The sequence below is a fragment of the Hippoglossus hippoglossus genome, chromosome 4, assembly GCF_009819705.1.
Source record: "Hippoglossus hippoglossus isolate fHipHip1 chromosome 4, fHipHip1.pri, whole genome shotgun sequence".
In the NCBI taxonomy this organism is placed as follows: Eukaryota; Metazoa; Chordata; class Actinopteri; order Pleuronectiformes; family Pleuronectidae; genus Hippoglossus; species Hippoglossus hippoglossus.
This window is the reverse complement of record NC_047154.1, coordinates 3,686,575-3,709,887: the sequence shown is the minus strand read 5'-3', so window position 1 is coordinate 3,709,887 and position 23,313 is coordinate 3,686,575. Positions and strand designations below refer to the sequence as shown.

At 41.8% G+C, this 23,313-nt stretch overlaps 3 protein-coding genes across 3 annotated transcripts in view; 1 reads left to right on the top strand and 2 right to left on the bottom strand.

Annotated features, from left to right (window-relative positions):
• The window catches only part of evi5b (ecotropic viral integration site 5b), a 37,768-nt gene extending 35,693 nt beyond the window's left edge, over positions 1-2,075 (bottom strand). The window contains exon 1 of the mRNA XM_034582727.1: positions 1,760-2,075. The gene's annotated coding sequence lies outside the window, so the exon portion shown is untranslated. The remainder of the gene's footprint in view (positions 1-1,759) is intronic.
• A 3,197-nt stretch (positions 2,076-5,272) lies between these two features.
• LOC117760039 (60S ribosomal protein L5) lies at positions 5,273-11,697 on the top strand. The gene is made up of 8 exons (XM_034582737.1): positions 5,273-5,410; positions 5,902-5,971; positions 6,068-6,183; positions 6,429-6,563; positions 6,728-6,930; positions 9,035-9,212; positions 11,270-11,358; positions 11,539-11,697. Exons 1-8 carry the CDS (start codon positions 5,408-5,410, stop codon positions 11,636-11,638), a joined length of 894 nt encoding a protein of 297 aa, XP_034438628.1. The 5' UTR covers positions 5,273-5,407; the 3' UTR covers positions 11,639-11,697.
• On the bottom strand, positions 11,377-22,238 carry LOC117760037 (divergent protein kinase domain 1A-like). Its single transcript, XM_034582735.1, has 5 exons — positions 21,966-22,238; positions 14,082-14,216; positions 13,838-13,945; positions 13,573-13,749; positions 11,377-13,122 (listed from the first exon to the last, which is right to left on the bottom strand). The coding sequence occupies exons 1-5, from the start codon at positions 22,017-22,019 to the stop codon at positions 12,310-12,312; spliced, it is 1,287 nt and encodes a 428-aa protein (XP_034438626.1). The 5' UTR covers positions 22,020-22,238; the 3' UTR covers positions 11,377-12,309.
• Positions 22,239-23,313: the final 1,075 nt, after the last annotated feature.

The window sequence follows — 23,313 nt, the reverse complement described above, 5'->3', positions numbered from 1 at the left end:
CAGTCCCCCAGAGCAGTGATTCTCAACTGGTGGGTCGCGACCCAAAAGTGGGAGCCAAAAGTGGGGTCGCGGGCCTTTGCCTGGGCAAAAACAAATGTTAAGAAAAATATTCTGTGCTTTTATTTTTGAAGGGGATTTTTTAATGGAGCGCCATCTATTCACACTCCTTACTTAAGTTACTTAAGTACTTACTTAAGTTACTGAATTGTTATGTATGTTGTATTACCTTGTGTCCTTAAGATGCACTTTTTGTTTTTTAATTAAAATGCAGCTAATTGAGTGTAAAAGGGAATATTTCCCTCTCTAGCATCGCCACCTGCTGGTCGTTTTGGTTTATCATTAAACTTGTTTTTTGTGTTGGCATACTGTGATATTCTGTACTATCTCAGGTTCACACTGCACCATCTTTTCATTAAATTAATTTGAGAAGATGAAAATTTTCCTCGATTTGGGTCGCGGCTTGTCATTAAGGGGTGATGGTGGGTCCCGAAGCCAGACCAGTTGAGAACCACTGGCCCAGAGCATATTGGCCTTAAAGGGTCAGTGTGTAGAATTATAAGGATAGTTCACCCAAAAATGATAATTCCCTCATTATCTACTCACCACTACGCTGATGGAGGGGTGGGTGAAGTGTTTGAGTCCACAAAACACTTTTGGAGTTTCAGGGGTAAACAGTGCCAAATCCAAGACATTTGAGGTAAATGGTGAACGATTCTTCAAACTAAGCCATTACATTTTTTTTAAATTGTGTGTGTGTACTCCATTGATGAGCACCAGCAGACTGGGAGTAGCAAAACACTTCTGGATATAATATTATCAGGAAGACAATAGCTTTCTATGATTAAAGCAGATTAATATGAAACATGTTCAGTAAATTATTTCAAATGCCAGGCTTTTAAACACAGTAAATCGGTTGGAATACATCACCCTGGTTTTAGCCTCTTTACCCTGGCTTCCGGTACATTTTCCTCTGGGGATTTGTAACTGTTCAAGATGAAGGGACAGAGCTTTTGATAAGCTTTTGAAATAAGAGCCCAGAGGCTCTAGCCTGCCCGAGGAAATACAGCAGACTGAGTTAGTAGCTTCCTTTAAGTCAAAGCTTAAAACTTATTTTTATCATACTGTATTCCCCAATTTGACCTAATTGAAGTTTTTACTACTATCATTATTATTTCCATGGGGGTCCTTCACATGTTTAGTGTTTTTATTCTTAAATTTGTATATGATATATGATGTATTTTATGTTTTTTTACTAGTGGGTTATTTTAAATTTGTGAAGCACTTTGTATCTTTGTTATGACAAGTACTATATAAATAAATATATTATTATTATTATTAATTATAATAATAGTAATAAGCCTATTCATAATTATTTCAATTCAATAACAAATTTGTAACAACCTCATTCCATTCTTTTATTCTACTACGAAATTTGACCATGGAAGACATCATACACTGCAGCCAAAATACACTCTACATTCTTTCACTAAGAATATGAATAGATATCATTTCACTTTGTGACAGTTTATCAGACACATCAACAGGTCAACCAACAAAATAACAAATTAGCGATTTTGGTTTTCAGACTCAGAATCAGAAAATCTGTATTGATCCCTTCATGGAAATTGTTTTGTTATTCCACAGACACTATGGAAAGAGCCCCAGTCCATATGAGTGCTTAGGTCAAATAAAAGAGTCTGGAGCTTCCTGTTGTGTGTGGTGCTTATCGGATCAGTGTCTGATCCTCAGAAAGTCTTACCTGAAGTTCATTGCTGAGAAAAAAAGAAAATACTTTCGTTGGAGTGGAGGTTCAAACCCTGTAGGCTCACAAATAACTGCGGCTCCTTCAGTTCAGGTGCCTCGTCTTCATTGTAGAAACAGGAAATACAAAAAATCCATTCATGAATACTTCCAATTAAACCTGTATAATTAAATAAACACTGAATAAATAGAAAATATGATCTATAATGAAGCTAAACTGACAAGTGGCAGTTTAACCTCACATATACACAGCTAACTTTCTCTGAGCGAGAGACGTAAAAAGGAGCTCATGGTGAATGAGACTGCCTTGGATCACATACCGAATTGTCCTGAAACCTACTCTTCAGGTTTTACATGGGATCAGTGACGCATATCTTTTGTTGATTGTGAGACACTCCTCCGGTCTTAGAAGTAACTGAAAAGCAGCTGACGTTGTACCCTTGACCTGGCAACACCATCGAGACTTTGTATCTGACACACACACACACACACACACGCACACACACGCGCGCACGCACACACGTGACTGAAACCATTTGAATGCCAGCCATATTGTGTACTCCCTCATAAAAATAAAAAACCCTTGCTTGTCACATATTATTAGTTCCACCAGTGTTTTTCCTAATATGAAAAATAAAAAAGTAACGTTTTAAAATGCATCAAAACGACAGTGAATGTGTATTATAGGTATAGCTATATAGGTATATCAGTCGTATATAGCGATATATATAGCCATATAAATAAAAAAGTTTGCACATTTGTGTTTGTGTACAATGATCTTATTTACAAACGTTTGTTCTTATGCAAAAAACTGATTTTACTTGCTCATACAATCATCCTGTGCCACGGCACTTTACTTATAACATTTCATACAAACGACTACAGTGAAAAGGTGTATATAATGTACATACTCAGCATTTTTTATCTAATTTTTATTGTCGTGTCTACATCATTCTGACCTGCCTACTGCTGTAACAACTGAATTGTCCTGGTGTGTGTATTAATAAAGTTGTATCTTATCTTACCTTAAATCAGCGCCACTTGACTGAGGCACATTACTTCGCTGGTCAACAAGTGACTCTGCTCCTCTGATGTTTTCTAATCATTCACACGTAGAACTGATCTTTATAAAAACCTGACGAATTCATATTTATGTTCCTGGATAAACGGGGCGTCGCTTCTTCTGCAACAAAGAAGTTCAAACCCCGCAAATTAACTTCTGTCTGTGTGTGTGTGTCCCCGCTCGTGTGTGTCCCCGCTCGTCTCTGTCCCCCCTCACACACCAACTGATAATCACAGGGATAGTCACCATCTAGTCCTATATTCTATAACAGTTACTAATCGATGATGTCGGATGATGTCACCGGATCGCTCCGGCCCTGATGTCCTAACTGTGTGCGTCACGATACGTCTCGTGTTGTGTGGCAGGTTTAAACATGTCTCATAAACTCTGGAGCGAATCAAACAAACACACAGAATACGTCAGTCCTGTACGTGTCCTCATAACTTGTGATCAGTAATGGTGTTTCTTGTTGCAGTGTAAAGTGGGCGCAGGTCAGAGGGGGGGGAGGAGGAAACGGACTCAGACACAGGACGACCGGACCTATAATGAGCGTCTGTCCTGAAGTACCGGTGTTATAATTATTCAGCGGTGGAAACCCGCTAAAACAATGAACGTAGCTGGAAACATGATAATGTTCAGTCACTGCATCGATGCAGAGTCGTCCACCTTTATGCAGGAGCCCAAACATTAACACGTGTACTGCTGCTGCTCCTCCGCTCTGTGCTGTGTGAGTCAACCTAACCTGATGTGGGTGTATCGCCAAATGATTGGTTCGGCGCGGCGCTATTCTCATTCTCACTAGCTGTTTGTGTTGTCCGTCAAAATATGGACGGGATGAGTTCTATCGACGTTATATCGACATGTCTTCAATTTCTATCGAGGAAAAGTTATATTGCGATAATTATCGATGTCGTTTTATCGCCCAGCCCTAAATATAAGCATTTATGACAAGCTGTAAGAATGTGTTAGTGTTGATATATGTTGCTGTCCCAAAAAGCCATGACCGTGTGACACTGAGCCAGTATGCACAACTCAAAAAGAATAATTTCTATCTTTGAACTCCTTAGAACTCCTTAGAATATGAGGCATGAATGGCATAAGGCTTTTCTGAGAATATATATATATATATATTGGGATATAGGCAGGTTAATAAGTGCCTTGATTTTTGTTTTTGCCAAAATGGCAAACCAAACTCTTTAACACAGTAATACACATCCATCTATCATCTCTCCCGCTTGTCCTTTTGGGGTCACAGGGGTAAAATAATCTCATCTGACAGTGGGCAAGAGGTGGGGTACACTATACACTGTGGGGTACACTATGGACAGTGTATCACAGAGCCAGCATACAGAGACAAACAACCCTTCACACTCGCATTTACAGACAATATACTCTACAATTAACCTAACACCAATCCACATGTCTTTGAACTGTAGGAGGAAGCCAGAGAAAATCCCTGTGAATAGGGGGAGAGCATGCAAACTCCAGATAGAAAGTCTGCTGGGATTCAAACCAGGAACCTTTTTGCTGACCAATGCCCCATGAACACAGCACACTAGCTGATCACCCAGCCGCTGGCTGACTTTGTGAAGGGTGTATAGTGTTGAAAGGCCAAAACACCCAATTACACGATGGTATACTACTGACATACTTTCAACCACAAGGCTTTACTTGCGGAAAGTGCTCAACACCTATTGGCACAAGGGACAGTTTTTCACATCACGTCTTATGTTTTTGTTTCTGAACCTCTGCAAATATTTAAATTACTTTTACCTAAAATAAATTCAGATTTTAATGTAAAATTTGAGGGAAAAGGGAGAGCCTGGGGTGTGTGTGATACGGTGATGTCACCACTCCCATTGACACTCATTACAAAATTCCAAAATTCCAGAAAATATCAAAAGATAAATGACAGCACCAATTTTCTGAACGATAAAATGTTTTTGATATTGAGTCTTTGGTGAACAAAGCCCACAAATAAATCTAGATTAAATTATTTCAGCATTTAAGGTTCAGTGTGTTCAATTTAGTGACATCTAGTGGTGAAGTTTCATGTTGCAGCTGAATACCCCTCACCTCACCCTCCCAAACATGAGAGAGAACCTGTGGTAGCCTTCAGTTGTTATAAAAACTCAAAAGGTGTTTAGTTTGTCCAGTTTGGACTACTGTAAAAAACTATGTAGAGAGGACCTGCTCCTGATGTAAATATAAAGTATTCAAATATAAAGGGTAAAGAAAACAATTTGTACAGTTTAGATGAGACACACTAGTGAAAACATTACTAGGATTATTTCCTATTCAATGTCTGCCAGTATATCCCCTTCACCTAAATCGTACACACTGGACCTATAACACCACTGACACTTTGGTCGGGTCAGGTGGGAATTTGGTCAGTCGTCGTGGTGCCTGTCGGCTCCAAGTCGGCAGGGGGCAGAGTGATGAATCCTGTGCGGCATGGCCTCATCCTGTCACACGGTATTTACGGCGCATGCGCTCACCGCCCTTCCTTTTTCCAGTGCAGCGGAGTCAAGCCCCAGTCTTTGGCTCCGGGCTCCTTACTAAGGAGACGAAAAGACTGCAAAAATGGTTGGTACCTCGTCCCAATATGCGCCTACATGTGTGCCACAGACCGACATAGTGTGCGGTGTCGGGTCAGATGTTTGAAAACATGTCGCTGGTGTTCAGATGAAGATAGATTCAGTCTTGCTAACACTCACCCGGGTCCTCTTCAACGTGGCCTAATGGCCACCCTCACAAACTCCCCGCTTCCTGTTGTCTATGGACTGTGTTGGTGTTGATGTTTCCACCAGTGTGTCACCACCGAGTCCCCAGCTTCACCTCCCCTCTATTACCATTATATTCAGCAGGTCCTTAGCCTGCTTGCTCATCGTCCACTCCGGTGTAGCAGCGGTGCTAACTCCCGCCGCTCACTTCCCATAGCGCAGCTAGCTCATGTTAGCCCGGTCCACCGAAAACTCTGACACTGACAGCTCAACTACTCAACACAGCAGATCTGCCAACCTATCATGGAGTCGTCTTTTGTTCTCCTGTTTTGAAGTCTTTATGTCCTCCTGCAGGGTTTTGTTAAAGTGGTGAAGAACAAGGCCTACTTCAAGAGGTACCAGGTCAAATTCAGGAGGAGGAGAGGTGAGACCACCTGTGACAGTCCGCTTCCTCTCAGCATCCAGGCTACACTTCTTTTTGTTTGTCAGTAATGGAAGTGTGTGTGTGTTCTGCTTCCAGAGGGAAAGACTGACTTCTTTGCTCGCAAACGCCTGGTCGTTCAAGATAAGAACAAGTACAACACACCCAAGTACCGGATGATTGTTCGCTTCTCAAACAGGGACATCGTCTGCCAGGTGAGCATCAGCCGAGGTTGTCTTTTAAAAACTCTCCTAAATCTGCCAACATGTGAATGTTTGTATGCATCTGTCAAATAAAGGTGTGTTGAAGCAGGTCATGCCAGTTATAACGCATCCCATCTAAGTAGTAATAAGTAATCAATTGAAATTGTACTGTGTAGACCAGTATCAGTCGTCAGTGTTTAGTCCATGTCCAGGTGTCTCAGTGTGTGAACTCATGACTCCTTGTGATTGTGTTGCAGATTGCCTATGCCAAGATTGAGGGTGACATGATCGTGTGTGCTGCCTACTCACACGAGCTGCCAAAATACGGGGTCTCCGTGGGCCTGACAAACTACGCAGCAGCCTACTGCACTGGACTGCTCGCGGCCCGCAGAGTATGTATAACTTTGGCTGTGTTTTTAGTGACTCTAATTATTAGTGCTAAAGAGCAAAGAGAGTTCATGGTGAATGTCCTTTTTTGTTTTTACCTGTTCAAGATAAGTTGTCAGGTAAAGGTTGTAGAAGCTTGTTCACCATATGTCAAATGTTTGCTCCTCAGCTGCTGAACAAATTTGGCCTGGATAAGGTGTACGAAGGCCAGGTGGAGGTGACAGGTGACGAGTTCAACGTGGAGAGTGTTGATGGTCAGCCAGGCGCTTTCACCTGCTACCTGGACGCTGGGCTTGCCAGAACCACCACAGGCAACAAGGTGTTCGGTGCTCTGAAGGGGGCTGTGGATGGAGGCCTGTCCATCCCTCACAGGTAACCTTTTACCCACCCTCGCCTTCAAAGTGCTTTGCAGACCATGTGTGAAAATGTTTTAATTCCAAAGTGAGGGAGCCCATTCATCCTTTTCCCACATTTAACATGTTGAAGTGTCAGACGGGTTTAAGAATTTCTGACAGTCAACCTTACCTCGGATCTTATTTCTGAAGAAAAAAAAATTGGCATGCCTCTATAGGACAACAGATCAAATGATTAACATATGATTCTATTCAGGACACCATATGAGCACTACCACCTGTTTCCTAATATGCTGAGAATGTTTTCTCTTTAAAGGACCTTTTCATGATAACCATTCTTTAATTAGCTTCATGTTTTTGGTTTTATTGGCTTTAATTTTCTTAATTGGAACAGACAGATCTTAAGTCATATTGTAATGTTTGAACTTAAAGAGTGTGGATACCTGTTGCCTGGGCCATCCACAACATTTTACACTGCAGGTGCCTGTAATCAGGAAGATAGTCCTAGTTGGGTTTTTGTGATGCATGTGGCTATATTCTGTTTGGTGGCGAAAAGAATATAGCCACAAATGCAGGACCACCTACTCAAATGCTTGTTCTGGTAATCTGTGAAAGTGGTGACTGCACATCCAGGCTGGTCTGTCTGATACTGGACGTTTCAGTTGGTCAGCCTGCTAGTTTGCATGAAATAGCTCAATATGGCTTTAAGAAATCCCCTTAAAGAAGAAATGAGGGTTGATCAGTAGCATTATACCTCATTCAAAAAACACATGGGTCACATTAACAAAGGACCTGTTTGGATGGGCAAATGTGACATCCAACCCTATTCCTGAGTGGGGGGGGACAAATGGTTTCTTCGATGCATTGCAATGCAGACGTGAACGACTCTTTACGAAACATGTTTTCTGCTACGTTAATGTTTTCAGCTATGTCCCATCGCTGCATAATCACCGCTGCTGCTTCAGAATCAGGACAGGCACGATAAAGGTCTGGCAGTCTTGTACCGTGTCAGTCTCCTGTCGGAGTGTCCTCCCGCTGACCTGCGCTCACTTCACACTTTAACAATAAACACCTATACTAATCAGCACTGTGCACACATGGTTCATCTGCTACACACAAGACTCGCACAGCCACTCCCATCGCTGTTAAAGTGACCGAAGCGATTCGGTTTCCTGATCCAACACCATAGAATAATAACTAAATGCATGTGGTTATCAGTTTGTGTGAGCAACAGAGACTGACAGACACGTGCATTCAGGCTGCAGAGTACTTCCCGCAGAATGTATTTGTTCGGTTTTTGTACCTTTTTATTGTTGCAGAAGACGTGATGCCCGGCTTATCCAGGAACATAACTATGAATTCAGCAGGTTTTTATAGAGATCAGCTCTGAGTGAGAGTGATTAGAAAAGAGTAGAGAAGCGGAATCCTGTTGACCAGCGGAGTAATGCGTATCGATGCTGCCAAGGAGGGCCACTCTGATATAGTTAAGGCTAAAGATGCAGCACCTATGTCTAAACTGAATGTCAAATCAATGTGGAGAGCACTCTTGTAGTCAGATTTTTTTAAATGTAAATTACATGTCATGCAGTTCACGCTGTTGTATTGATGGATGCACTTTTGTGAACTGTACACTAGTTTGATCCATTTAGCAGCTTCAATTTTCAGTCACTGCAGTTCTATACCCAGCATTAAAATGTGGTCTGGAGTATATTGGTGTGCCGACTCGTCAGGTAGTCTCACTCAAATGGTTACTCTTGTATTTTGTTCCTAGTGGATTACAATTATTTTTGTAGGTTTTATTTGCGGGAGATGTGAAAACAGCAGCTGAATGACACCATATCCAAACCCTGACATCTAGTCATGGTTTGGACAGCATTCAAATTACACAATATAAAATACTCACGATGTGGCCATGTGATCATTCTGGTGTGACTGTGGAAACAAGTTAAATGCTGAAACATCAGTGCAATATGTACAAACTATAATACAGCACTGTGTTCAATATAACTTGAGCTAATGTTGTGACCCAGTTGAGGAGGTTCTGCTTTGAGTTTGAATATTTTTATGTTTTAAATGAACCAACTTAAGCATTACCTCATATCTGCACCTTGTTTGTCTTCCAGCACCAAACGCTTCCCTGGATATGATGCCGAGAGCAAGGAGTTCAATGCTGAGGTCCATCGCAAGCACATCATGGGCATCAACGTGTCGGAGTACATGAGCTACCTGATGGAGGAAGACGAGGATGCTTACAAGAAGCAATTTTCCCGCTTCATCAAGAATGGAGTCGCCCCTGATTCGGCAAGTCCCCTTTATGCATTATGAAATAACCTTTCCACTCTGTTGCATTATACAAATCTGTATGCTGTTCTTGGGTTGGTGTTGATCTCGTCTGGGCCATTTAAAGTGTTTGCGTAATTTCCATGCAGCAGCCATCACTCCTGGAGGTATCTCATGTCAGAATCTTTCCCCTTCAGTTACAATGGTACCTCAGGTGCCAAGAGATTTGGACCATCAAAGTGGTCAGCAGTGATTCCTCAGGAGAAAGATCCCAGGGCCACAATACACTGGTCATATCTTTTGATACAGAAAAGAGGGGAAAAATTGGCAGAGTTAGGTTTTTTTGACATGGAGTTAAATGGGTCATGGCACCAGTTCAAGTAATTGACATAATTCCAGTAACTGAAGGAAATTGAGCTTATCAATAACTGCATCGTAACACAGAATCAGGCTAGTTTCTTAAGTGCAGATGTGTAGAGATGCAGTTCTGATTTTGTCATATCCACTCGACATGGCTCCTATTGGCTAGTCATTTAATTGAATTGTCTAGATGCACGATATGGATTTATTTCCGGCCGATACCGATGATTACATGCTTGACAATACCGATAATAGATTCACATTTCTTAAAAAGTTCAGCCTGTACCTGAGGGTAAAATTGCTAAATATAGTAAGAAAATATGGATGAATTAATATTCCATTGTTCACACAACAAAAACTGTTTTTTAGTGAAGTACATCAGAAAACTTTAAACAACTTAAGGTGGAGGAGGAAGATTTCTCCAAAAGAATTCATATTAAATATTTTGACATCTCAAATAAGACATTTTAATGTATTAAAATAGTAATTCTGATAAAATACTGAGCTGCAAAGCTAGTCGCCAGCAGCTTTAAGTTTAAGAGATTGTAAGTTTATGTTTTCACCTGGTTAATTTAATAAAGATGCTGAAAAGCACCAGTAACATCTCTGGCTGAGAGTGGGAGACCCCGGTGGCATGTTCTATTGCCTCAGTGGCGCCCAATGCGGTTGGGGCTTGCTCCTGTCTGCCGCACCGATCTGAAGCCGGCGACAAGCATGGCTCCGATTCAGCGGCACTGCTGCACGGACAATCGCTTTGGCCTCTTTTTTCCCTCACTGACACTGGCTGCAAGCACCTCGTATTCTCGCCATACATCGTCGTCGCGATGAAAGACTCTAAGGTGACCTATGAGATCTGTTAAAATTTGCAAATGTTTTTCCCACTCTGAACCTTTGCACATTTGTTGCACATTGCAATCCTACAGTCACTCTCAGAAGGTCTGAAAAACGTCCACAACGGGGAAGCCGTTTCCGCTCCGACGTAAACACAACAAGCTGGGTAGGACAGGCACGGCTGAATGACGTCATGAGCGCGACCAGGCGCGCTGTTTATTTGACGTTTTATTGTCCATAATTTCAGATTCCGATAAATAAAGAATACAAAATTCCCATTATCGGCCCGTTAATATATCGTGCGTCCTTATAAAAATCTATCAATCATTCTTTTAGTAATCTGTGCCTCATAAATAAAATTGAAGGCAGTGTTTGCCTTTTTTACATTTTTCTCTGAGATTTTATGTTAAGCCGACATGAAATCGGGAGGATTGGCTACAGAGTTTACCCACAGTCTGCCTTTCACACATGTACAACGCAGCGGGAGGTTCTCTGCAGACGTGTTCCCAATAGCAACAAATCTTCATTATTCAGATGAGAGGTGGAGGAGCAGATAGAGGCGGGTACACAGACACCGGTGTCGGCTCTAATCACCACAAACTCTTGACGTCTTCTACCTGTGTCACTGCTTTTTCACCAGGAGATGTTTGTTTCCTTAATTTTTGCATCTGCCGCTTGTAAGAAGCGCCATTAACCCCCCTTTCGCTCTGTGTGAATCCAGCTGGGGTCCCTGCTGTGCTCACATGTCAAATTTGGGCAGATTTGATTTAATGTTTACTTTTACACCTTTTAAAAAATCTACAAATATCTAATGCAGCTGTAAGAAATAAATTGCCCAGAGATGAGATGTGAAGTAATATTTGACTGTTGGTGTTTCTATCTTTCAGATTGAGGAAATGTACAAAAAGGCTCATGCTTCCATTCGTGACAACCCTGTCCATGAAAAGAAGCCTCCCAAAGAAGTCAAGAAGAAGAGGTGACATTAAAATCTCATTATGTTTACATCATTTCTGAAGGTTTATTCTGAATAAATTTGTAGCAAATTATGGTGGCTGTCGTGTTAATCCAACCTTGAAGCTAGCTCAGGGTTACACCAAACTTGGACAATAACAATTATAAAACCGCAATGGTAATTTACACGTTTTCTGTAACCTAGGTGGAACCGTGCCAAGCTGTCTCTGGCCCAGAGGAAAGACCGCGTCGCCCAGAAGAAGGCCAGCTTCCTCCGGGCTCAGGAACAAGAGGATGCAGACTGAGGCCCCAGTCTGTAGGGGTCCTAATGCAGGAGTTTGTCGAAATAAATTTGTTAAAAAGAGTTGGCTCTCTTGTGTACTTTGTCATATTGTACCTATGTATCCTCTCCCTTCATGATCCTCAGGGTATTATGGTATAACTAAATTATTCAATAGAACTGTGGCTAATGGGCTGATGAACGATCATAAAATGTTTCTGTATGCTTGGGTCATGCACGAAAAGGCCAATTGGTTCTGCATAGTCAGCATGGCTTGTTGCACAAACGTGACTTTTCTACAGAATTTGTTGTGCTTATGGTGCCATGTCTTGGTTATGTGAAAATGGAACAACCCAGTTAAGATATTGCTCGGCTCAATTTAGACTTCACTGAAAAAGCTCAAGTAAGCACTTACAGTTTGTGCACATGATTCTTAGTCAAATTTATTATTGTCAGTCACTATTTTGAAAACCCACTTGTCATTTTGCTCCAGTGCATCAGTTTTCTGAATATTACATAATTTAGTACTAAAGTCACTTTCCGTAACAGCTACAGAACCAACTCACTTATACATGTAAGTGAATTCAATTAAAGAGAATCCTATTTTTCACCACAGTGAAAATTAATGATTATTTTATTTTTTTATTAATGCAAGGACAGGATTCGGTCTTGGTACCCGTGGTAAGTGCTTATCTGTTATGAGTCTTTCGTGTGAGAGATTTTCTTCCATAACAGAGTCTTAAGATTGTTCAATATCAGTGAGTGTTCGATTTCCATCTGTTCTGTTGAACCTTTCAGTGCAATGCAGGCATACAGTTGCTTCTCAAGCTCTGCACGCATGTCATATGGCACCCCCCGCAGAACGTAGTCCTTGATTGCTTCACAGGCTTTGGCCAAGTTTGGCCTGGTCACCTCTGGTGTGCAGCGGTGCTTGGTGAGGTCACACGAAGTGAGGCAGTCAACCCCGTAGAGACAGTCCTCGTCCACGTTGCAGTGCTGTTGCCTAATGCCTTCTTGGAAGATGGCTTCAGGAACAATGTACCACGCATCAATCACCTTCAGGTCGTGGCGGTCGTTGTAGCCGAAACTGGTGGCGCTCACATCACACATGAGGAAACTGCCAAAGTTGCCGTGGAAAACATCCTCGACCAGTTCCAGTAGTCCGATGGAGATCTTGGCCTTGTGCGGCCAGGAGGGAGTGAACCACTGGTCCATGCTGCGACGCAGACCTGTAGGAATCCACACTTCCATAATCCAGGGTAGACTGATGCCATACATGGGAAAGTGTGGCACCTTCTCCATCACGTACAGGTCTCCGCAGAAGCCCAGCAGCTTGGGCATGTGCTCTCTGTCTCGTAGGACTAAAGCTAACAGGAACTCATTGAGCTGAAGCAGAGCCCACGTGGAGCGAGCCTCGGGCAGAGAGATGTGACCGTCCTTGTTGGCATCGGCAACTGACAACACTTGGGTTGTCAGGTCTGCGAGGTTGGCCTGAGCCCCGAGTTTAGCCTGTAAACGCAAAAAAGCAAAGGGCAAATCAAGATTTTTAAATTCCGACTTCGGTGGGTTTGTGTTTTTCACTCAAAGTTGAAAAACGTGAACACTATAACCAAAATGTACAGCATTTTTATATTACAAGCATTTAAACAACTTAATTCGTCTGCACAATAAATGCATATAAACGAAGGGCAAAGAAAAGGGATCAGGTTTTAGAGGCATCCAAATCATTAAAATGTATTAATCATAAAATGATGATGTAATACGTATGTATTGGCTAAAAAGTGTTAAGATCTCATTATACATTTATCCCAATTAACCTGTTTTTCCAATTTGTTGTTCCGACTTGAGATGGTTTTCATGTGAATCTTCCGTTTGTAACTGTTTTTTATTCTGACACCACATGAATGCACAATTAGTGCTAAACTTAACTTTGTATCATTAGGATGGATAGCTCCTAACCTTAAGGTGATCGAGAATCATCTCCCTGAACATTTCCACTGAGGTGCCCTTGGTGGGCTTGTCGAAGGCCGCAGCTTCCTTCCTGGGCTCCATCTCATTTCCTAAATCGTAATGAGGAGCCACCTCCATCTGGCATTTAATGACTCCCTCCAGGTCTCCCCAGCTCCCTGAGTAAACCTGAAATGAACAAGGCAGGCCAGGGGTCCAGTTGGATAAATAACAATTAGAATGTAGAGGAAAGATAAAAAAAATAAAAAAAACGCACCTGGCTGTTTGGCTTGGCAGTGAAACACTTCCCTAGATAAAGTGTGTCCTTCTCACACAGGCTGCTGCAGGCAGAGCCATCAATGACTCCTTTTTTATATTTGTCACACTGAAACACACAATGGGAGAAATCAACAGCCCAACATGAACTGGAGTATGACCACATGTACACTGTGAATAAACAGTTTATATATTGGTATAAGATCTGCATTGATGGATCCACCTTGGAAATGGAAAACACTCACTATTGAATTTTTGCAGTCGTGTCCTCGACACAGCTCTGTGTAGGATGAGTACTTCACATACACGATCCAGCTGCCCACGAACAGCGTCAGCCAGGAGAAGAACAGGTACCTCATGTGAAGGTAGGAGAATCTCGCCTGTGGGAAACAGGTTGGAGAATTCAAACAGTGTTAGATGAAATATCTGCTTAAGAGGTCACAATAAAATTGTATTACTGATTGTATATATATTGTAATATGCTCAAGTGCTTTCAGTTAAGTTTAATTCTGATTCTTACTCAGGTTATTAAACATTTTTAAGGGACTGATATTTCTGAGGGTGTGCAGATCCAAATAAAATTTAAATGTGGTTTCATGGGACAGTTGGGCCTTGGCGCAGGTATGTGCCATTGTTTTATGAGCTAATATCACCTGATGTAGGGTATAGATGGATTATTATTGAGTGATAAGAAGAAAGTCACACACTGGTATCTGTGGGGTGGAAGGTTCAGGTTCGAGTGGGTGACGTGACAAAATGAGCCAGGCAGTTTTACTTGTCCACAAAGCCACAAATTTCCCTCTTCACACATCATTCTTTTGCCACAACAAAATTAGTTTTCTTCCACCTAAGCAAGCATGTTTTACTTTGTGACCACCGGAGAGACATGATCACTTCCCAACTGCAGAACTTCAGAAAATCAGGAGGCAAAGGAGGCTATCTTCCAATTCAAATCCAATAGAATTGAAGTAAGTGGCGACCACTTCTTCAAACGAAACAAGACAACAGAAAAAAAAAACATAACATGCCTCCATACTGTTACTGTGGTGTCATCCAAGTGTCCGTAAGCCCCGACATTCAAATTCGAATGGAATAAGTTTTTAGCCTAATTGTCTGTTGTTTTTTTACGTTTGAAGAAGTGGTCACTGTTTGGATTGGATTTGGCTGCAACGCTGTTGACCCCTGAGACTCCTAAAGAGTTCTGTGGACAAAAACACTTCACCCACCCCTCCATCGGCATTGTGGTGGGTAGCCAATGAATGAATTTTCATTTTGGGATAAACTATCCCTTCAACATTACTGATTTCTTCAGAGTTTCACACGCTGTAGAACTTCAGGCGACAGGAATTACAGACTTTGAGCCATTAAGAGTTTCAGAGGTGTGTCACACTATTGTCCCTGCTTGAACCAGCTGTATCGAAGCAGTTTCACTACGGCAACCATTAACTGCAGTCTGAGCACATTCGACTGATTCAGATCAGCTGATTACACTGCACATGCACACACACGAGCACACAGTGAAACAGACACATTTACAGAGACGCACAAAGACATACACTCACATACGTGCACAGACAACTTGTTATTGCCACAACAGCCCAGAGCACCAGTTGTCCATTAGTCACTGCAGTTCGGCTCCAGTTTAGCCTCCATGGAATATTTAACCTCTTCATATCCGTTCTTACATTCTTCTAGATACATTCTTTAAATTGAATACATTTTAAACAGAGTCCACTCTCTAATGGTGAAAGAAATCCCAGCAATAGAACTTATGCCAAATAATAATTCTGCCTCTCATGTTGATCTCACTTCAATGAACTGTTGATCCAGGCGTGACACCTTGTAACTTAGATTAATGAGAGCATGATAGTCATCTTTGTTGTCCTGAGGCCTTATTTTCTGTTCTTTCTTTTGTGTGAAGAGCACACAATGTGAACTTACTGTGGAAACCTCTGTGGGGAACAGTTATTTTTGTATAAACCTGTAGTAATTTAATCGGAAATAAAAGGAGATAAACAAATGACACTTGATCACTCTCGCCATGAAGACCAACGACTACATGGATTGCCAAAGGCATGGGCCTGCATAAGTCTCCCTTTTCTCCAAGACCAGCAAAGTGTTGGTGCCAGGGTCCAACCAGATTCCTGGCCAAGAGCCGGAAACGGTTTGAGATTAGGCTCTGGGTCTGAACCGGGCCCTTGAACTGCCTTGGTAGAATAGGAGTATGATTTCAGGGATCGCCACACTGAGTGTAAACCTACATGGGAAAGGAAGATCAGGAGGAAGAAGAGAAAGAAGAGAAGGAAGAAGAAATTAAGTTCTCAATGGTCGACAGTATAGCTCTATTAGCTGGGATTGGAGGACTTGAGTTTGACTGCAGAGCTGTTCTGTGAAGATGGTTGAAATTTGGTGCATTTTTTTGTGTCCCAAATTGCCCAACTCAATGTGAGTGCCGTACCAGTCCTCATTGAGCATGCAGTCCAGAGTTTTTGTGCTTCACTATGCTTCTACCTCACCAATATACTATATTATATCTTCTACGTTACCTGGGCAACAGTCCCTGCGTGGTATCTCGTTGCCATTTGTGTGTGCGTGTGAGACTGGGTAAATGAGAGGCAAATTGATATCCAACAGTGCAAAAAAATTTACATTGTCATTATTTTGGGCTCTCTGGGTACAGCAGAAGAACCTGTGAGCACAACATTGGCCTATAATTAACGTGTTAGAAAACAGCTGTCTTTTTAAACATCCAGTAGACATGAAGTCAAATTGGCACTTGGAGTCCTGTGATCAGCCAACAAACAGCTTTGCTGGCCGTAAAAACCAAAACAATGAGCCAAAAGACGCTTCAGAGAATTGAAGGGGACCGTGGAGTGGTGATTCACTCAAGGTTCCTCACTGTGATATAATTTAGTGCTACTTTAAAGGCCAAGCTGAAAAATCTGAAAAAGTCCCACATTCATCTCTGTTGTTTATTAGGAAACAGTGAGTGTAAATTGAATATAAATTAGTTTCAAACTGAGTTGTATCACAGACTTTTAAATAGATGCTCCATAATTAAAAGGAAATGCTGTTTGTATTGGAACAGTGGAACAGGCTCCAGACTCATTACCTGGTCTTTGGATTTTCTTTCTAATTACCCAGTCGATAAATACAGTCTACTTAGATGCATAATGGCATTCCTCCAATTTGAGAACATTAGTGAAAAGTACTTTTTAGCAGCCCTACTTTCCTGTCTATTAATGAGTCTTGCACTCAGTGCTTGACATTGATGGACTCCCCCTGCCTCCAACCTCTGGCACTTTCAGTTCCAATTTTCTTTATTGGCTTAAGTGTCTTCATCTCTCCCCCTCTTTCTTTTTTTCCTTTCTGCATTACTCTCTTGCTACATCTTCCTCTGGGATCTTTTTGACCAAACAGTCCAACAGAAAATAACTTGATGGCGACTCAAAGATGGGAGTTGATTATTGTTATCAGTGTTGAAAGGGAGATGTGTATTCTATCGTTTGTCATCAGTCTCTAAATGGATATGCCATCAATAGTCTGAATTTGACAGCGGCGGTAGTGCAGTAATCATGCTTTCAGTGAGCCTTGATGTTGCACTCTAATCATATTTGCCTCTTCACAGTGGAGTTTATGTGCTTTTAAGTCAGTATTGTGAAAATGCAACGATCAGACTTGATTCATTTCTAAATCCGTATGGAAGTCAGACCAACAACCAGAGGTAGTGTCTGACATGATGGCTGCCACTGTGAGTCATGTGATAATTCTCTGTGTTTCTCACTATGAGTGACATCTTTCTCATTACACAGAATCATTTGATCTACTGATAATGTCAACAATGGTAATTAGCGCATATTTAAATTTGACCACTTTCAATCATCCTGAAACCGGAGAGGGCTTTGAAATATCATTCCAAAACAGTACAGGTAATAAAGTAAATGGACTGTTTTTATACAGCCCTTTAATGTCCTATCGACCATTACAAGCCACATTCACCCATTCACCTAAACATCCATACAGCAGAGAGTTCATTATCTAGCCCAAAGACACTTCATCAAGCGGACTGGAGGAACCGGGGTTCCAACCTCCAACCAACTGGTTAATAGACGACCCCGTCTAATCGGTTAATGGTTTGCGTTTATATTTTCTAGTCTTGATGACCACTCAAATCTCTTTACAGTGTAGTTTTTCCATTAACCCATTTATGACCCGCTCTACTCCCTCTACCCGCCCACAACACATGGAGACTAGAATGGCACTCAATAGTAAATACAGGATGCACATTTATTTCAACTAGGTCCATGCATTATTCCAGAGGAATACCAAATTTAAATGGGTTGTTCCCTGACCCATACACTAATTTCTATGGTAATCCGTTCAGCAGTTTTCTATGTAATGCTGATAAATAACAGACAAATAAACAAACGCACATGAAAACATAACCTCCTTGGCAGAGATAATTAGAAGTAATAGTACTAATCACAGATTTCACAGGTATTTAATTGTGGCTAGTCACAAAAATCTTTCTTCAGTCAGACAACTCGCAACTATCTTTGACTCCCCTGTCGGAGCCTACGGCTAGATACTGTGGTGGTGGAGGGGCTGAACCGACTGGCAGTGGTACTGAGGCAGGCCAGTAGAGGCATTGACAGCAAAGGGAGAGATAGGAAATCTTTGCAGCTAAATTGGGAGGGTGTGTACGATAGAGGATTGTGGAGAGTGAGGCATGTCACATGAAAAGAGCAGCGCAGCTTGAGTTGGCTGCATGTGTGGTCAGACGGGAAGAGCCACCATTGTTTCTATTTCTATTGGGATCTTCCTTCACTTCTTTACAAACTGTGTTGCAGTCATCTCAAGATTTTTTTAAATGTCTCTCTGACTGCTAATTGTACAGTTAATCAATAGATGTTTACATTGCAGCATCTACAAACCAATCATCTTAAAAACCACCCCACAAAAACAGAACATGATTCGATTAACAGCGACATGCTATTTGAACAAGATTGCCGCTGCTTTATCTGCTGATTGGTTTACTTACAAATCTGACCGTACAGGCCCACAGCACGTTTAACAGCAGTGACCACACAAGTAAGAGCTCCGCGTACCTCACATTGATTTTTCGTAGGTGAAATGCATCAGCAGCAAAAGCATCATGGAAATAACAGTCTGCGTGGAGACTAATTTATGATTGGCCTTCTTCTGGTCGATAGATTGTGGCTTTTACTTCAACTCTGTGCAATGCATTTCTATCTCTGGGATTACGTATTGACCCTGCGTGGGGGGAAAGAGATACACAAACATGGCTAATGAGGTGATATTGATTGTGGCTTCCGTGACAGCTATTAATTAGACACTGACTGGGAGCTGTGGCCATATGCTGAGGTGGATGGAAAGAAACGTCTGTCTTCATCCGGTTGAATTTACTCTACACCCACATCCCTGTTAATCCTATTGACGCTCTGAAGTTCTGTGACATAATATACAGAGATATGAGCAAACAGTGTACAGCGACAGAGCGTCTCCTGATGTTGAAATACACAGGCAGAAAGGAGATCAAGAGCAGCACATTACGGTTCTGACACTTTTTTTTTTTTTCTGCAGCTGGCACACCATTCATCCATTATGTATGATTATAAAGCTATATCCCTCAGAGGTTGCCGGTTAATGGGTTGCCAAGCAGAGCTGAGGAAGACAGGAACAACAGGAACAACAGCTGCAGGGGGCTGTAGGAGTGAAAAGCAGAAGCTTATGGAGTGTTTGCTTGACATCTTTTACAAATATAAAGAAAAACATAAAGAAGGATCCAGGTAAAATGTGGATCAGCGGCTCATCATTGCGTCGCTCACTTGTCACAGACTCTCTGAACAGGATGCCACACTGCCTGCACGAACTGCACACAGATCTGACTCATCTGTCAGATCTGTGTGCAGTTCACCACAAATGCATTCAAAGCACATATTTTTCCACACTGACTCAGTTCTGTGACATTAGCACAAATGCGAACTTTACATTTGTCAGCAGTGTCGTGATGCTGTAAATCTAAGTCTAACATTGCAGACACAGGGTCCACACACACACACACAATAAACTCAGCCTTGTGTTATTCCTGCAGGGAATGGAGCCTCCTGTCATGGGAAACCCCCGCCCAGGTCCGAACCAAAAGGTTATAGCTGCATGTGCAATGTTTATTGGAAAATTTTAAATGTAAGTTATGGATGGTATAGGTGATATTTGTAAAGCAGTTAAATCATCGGAGATCAAACTGGAAGTTGACCCAATTTTAAAAAGTAATCTAGGCTATTCCTGTCCACTCATCTGCAGCTATACTCAAGATCTCTCTCTCCCTCTCTCATTCTTGTATTGAGGTCTCCGATGGCAGTTTGTGGGACTTATTTATACCGGCCATGAAAGTTAAGGGCACTGTGCTTTCAAATAGAGAATATACACTTGGCATCATCGTGACGTCCAAACCAGCCTGAATTGCTCCCTTTTTCAAGTCATTTCCAGGTTTGCAAATTGTTTTGTTCTCACAAAACATTAAGATTTAATGAATTCAATTGTTATTACCTCCACCAAGGAAGTATTGGTTCACCCCTGTCCGTTTCTTTATCGGTTTGCTGTTCGTAAGCAAGATTACACAAAAACTACTGAATAGATTGTTGCTAAGCTTAGTGGAAGGATCGGTCACATTCACTGCAAGCTCGGGTGTTTTTTATGTTTTAACTAATTTCCTGAGGAATATTTCTTGGATAATGCAAAAAATCTAACATATTTAACGGACTGATATTAGTGCCCTAGATTTAAATTTGAATTAAAAAGATTACAATATCAACTTTTCTTTATAAAATGAACACAGCGACATCTTTGACAAACACCTATAACAATGAGACTAAATAGAAATGGACATTTAAAAAAAAGAAAACCGTTATAATGTTAACATGGCTTGGTAATTGTTAAAACATTAATTTGCTGTCAAAGGTAAACATTTTTAGAACAAGCAAAGCTCTTCATAGATGAAACTGTTCAGCATCAGCTTGACTGATGTTTTACCTTTAAACTGTTTGAATCCTCTCTGCTGGGTGACAGCAAGACATAAGAGACACAATCCTTTTTTATTGTTTGTTTTGTCAGCTAAACTGTGCTTGATCCAGCAAATTTGTATTTGATCGTGAAATATAAAGACAAAGAATTGAACCTGCCACAAGCCACATTCCTGGTTTACAGGACTCGACAGTCTCTGTGTTCCTGCGGAAAAAACAGCTTCTCTCCGAGGATCTCTGACAGACACTTCTTATGTTGCCACTGCAAGGCTGAGGTGGCCTAGAAAACTGAACGAAGCTGGTGGCCGTCTCTTGAGACCGTCTGTCTGTGCCTCGATTCTTTTCACTTCACTTGACAGTTTTTGTCTCTTACATGCGGCGCAGGAACAGGAAGTGTGCAGCACCAGCTGCTATGAGTCTGTGATAGAGCTAAGAGTCGGAAATATGCAGCCAAAGAAATAAGACACATGGAGGGTGGATTTTTCTCCTTTACCACCTCAATCAACCAGGGAATGACCTTTTATTAAGTCTGTCTAGTGTGGTTCCTGAGAACTCCACATGTCCTTTCGGGACTTCCCCATGCAGCCCGGTTTAATTTTACTTATGAAGAAGGCCGCTGTGGACTTCACCTAATTTCACCCATTAACCTGTTACATAATTTCCTTGACCAGCTTCAGAGAGGAGGATGGCCAGTAGGGCAGCATCACATTTGGTAATTGGTGGAGCAACTCTGCTCTGTGGTGACTAATAAACAGCATCAGCACCAAGCTTAGGTTATATAATTAAGGTTGGTGATGGTTTGCAGCCTCAGAACCAGCATCTCTCGACTGTGTGACTGGACCACCGGGATGCAACACGGAAGTGGTTGCTATAGCAACGGGAACCAGGAGGGTGGTCGATTCCCGTCGAGCATCAAGTGACTTTATGATTCGGTCTGTGCAACCTCCAGCAATTTACAACACATGCATGTGCAATATATATGAAGGTCAGATGACAATAGCATGTATGAGACAGTGTTCAGTCGCACCAACATGCAGGTTATAAACTGAGAGGGTTGGTGGAGAGGGCTTTCCCAGTATAGCTTACCTGGATGTACGGAGGCTTTCTGACGAACCCCCACGGAAACAGAGCCCTTGCCATGGCCGACGCAAACCATCTCACGGCAGCTGCAGGAGGAATCAGTCACTTCTCCTTCACACGGAGTCAGGGGACGTCTGTCGCTCCGACCCTGCTACATTTCCCGAAGACAAAACACCAGTGATTGCGTCGGCAGGCTCCGCGGATGTGCGCTCCGATGCTGCGGCGAGGCTGCACACTGAGCTGCGCCGCCGACTGCAGCGAAGTCAGACTCATGTTGGCCATGATCGCCCCTGAGCCGGGCTGACCAATAACAGAGAGAGCAGCGGTAACATATTCTGACATATTATTTTTGTTCTATTCTAGTTTTAATAATAAAATGCTGTAAAAAAAACCCCGAGATTTTATTAAGGGAAGTATTTCGCCCTGCAATTGCCACTTAGAAGGAACACAAATTGTTATTCTTAAAATTACATAAAGTCAAATGTTGTCAATTTCTGATAAACCTACTGTGTAGAGATCTCCTGTTCAGCATCAAACACCAGACATACACAGTTCATGTTTAGGTATGTGTTGTGTATTTAGCTGCTTAAACACCTTGGCCTTTTTTTTATTTGACAGAGTTTAGCATCCATATCAAATGCACTGAGACTTCTCAGGAAGCAGACGTTATGGATGTAGAACATCCTATTCTTTATATACTTAAATACTATTTCATGTCATAATTCCCTTTCATAGTTATATGGAATATAAATAACATAAATATTAAATGATTGTTTTGTCTATAATTTGGGACTATTTCAAAATCCGTACCCTCTGTAAAAAAGGCTTCTGTCTATGATTCTGAGAGATGTCCTGCTGGCAGCTTACAGGTGGGATGACTGAATACTGAAGACTGCATCTTAGGGAAAATGCACCAACAAAAGGTAATGGCAGTTATGTCGCACATTAGCTTGTGGCACGCATGCATCATCACCCATAAAAACAGACAGTGCTGCCTGCCAAGTGTGAAGAATACAATAGAGACATTTCTACAGTTGGATATGACACATTTCATTGCACAATTTATTTATGCAGCACAACAGAGCTGTGATAGCTGCACTGCTGTTGGGAGCAAATAACTAAACAAAGCTGGCATACCTGTCTGGAATATTGGATTTACTTTAGGAGAAATGCCTGGCTTTTGGAGGGGTAGAGGACTATAACTGGAAGCAGATAAGGTATTTCCTGCAATTATGGCATGCTGATTGCCTCGAGGTACTTGGTGGGCAGATCAAAAAAAATCTATTTCCATGTGAGAACAAACAAAACAGCAACCTTGTTGATGCAGAGATGGGGGCAGCAGCACCACTGGAGT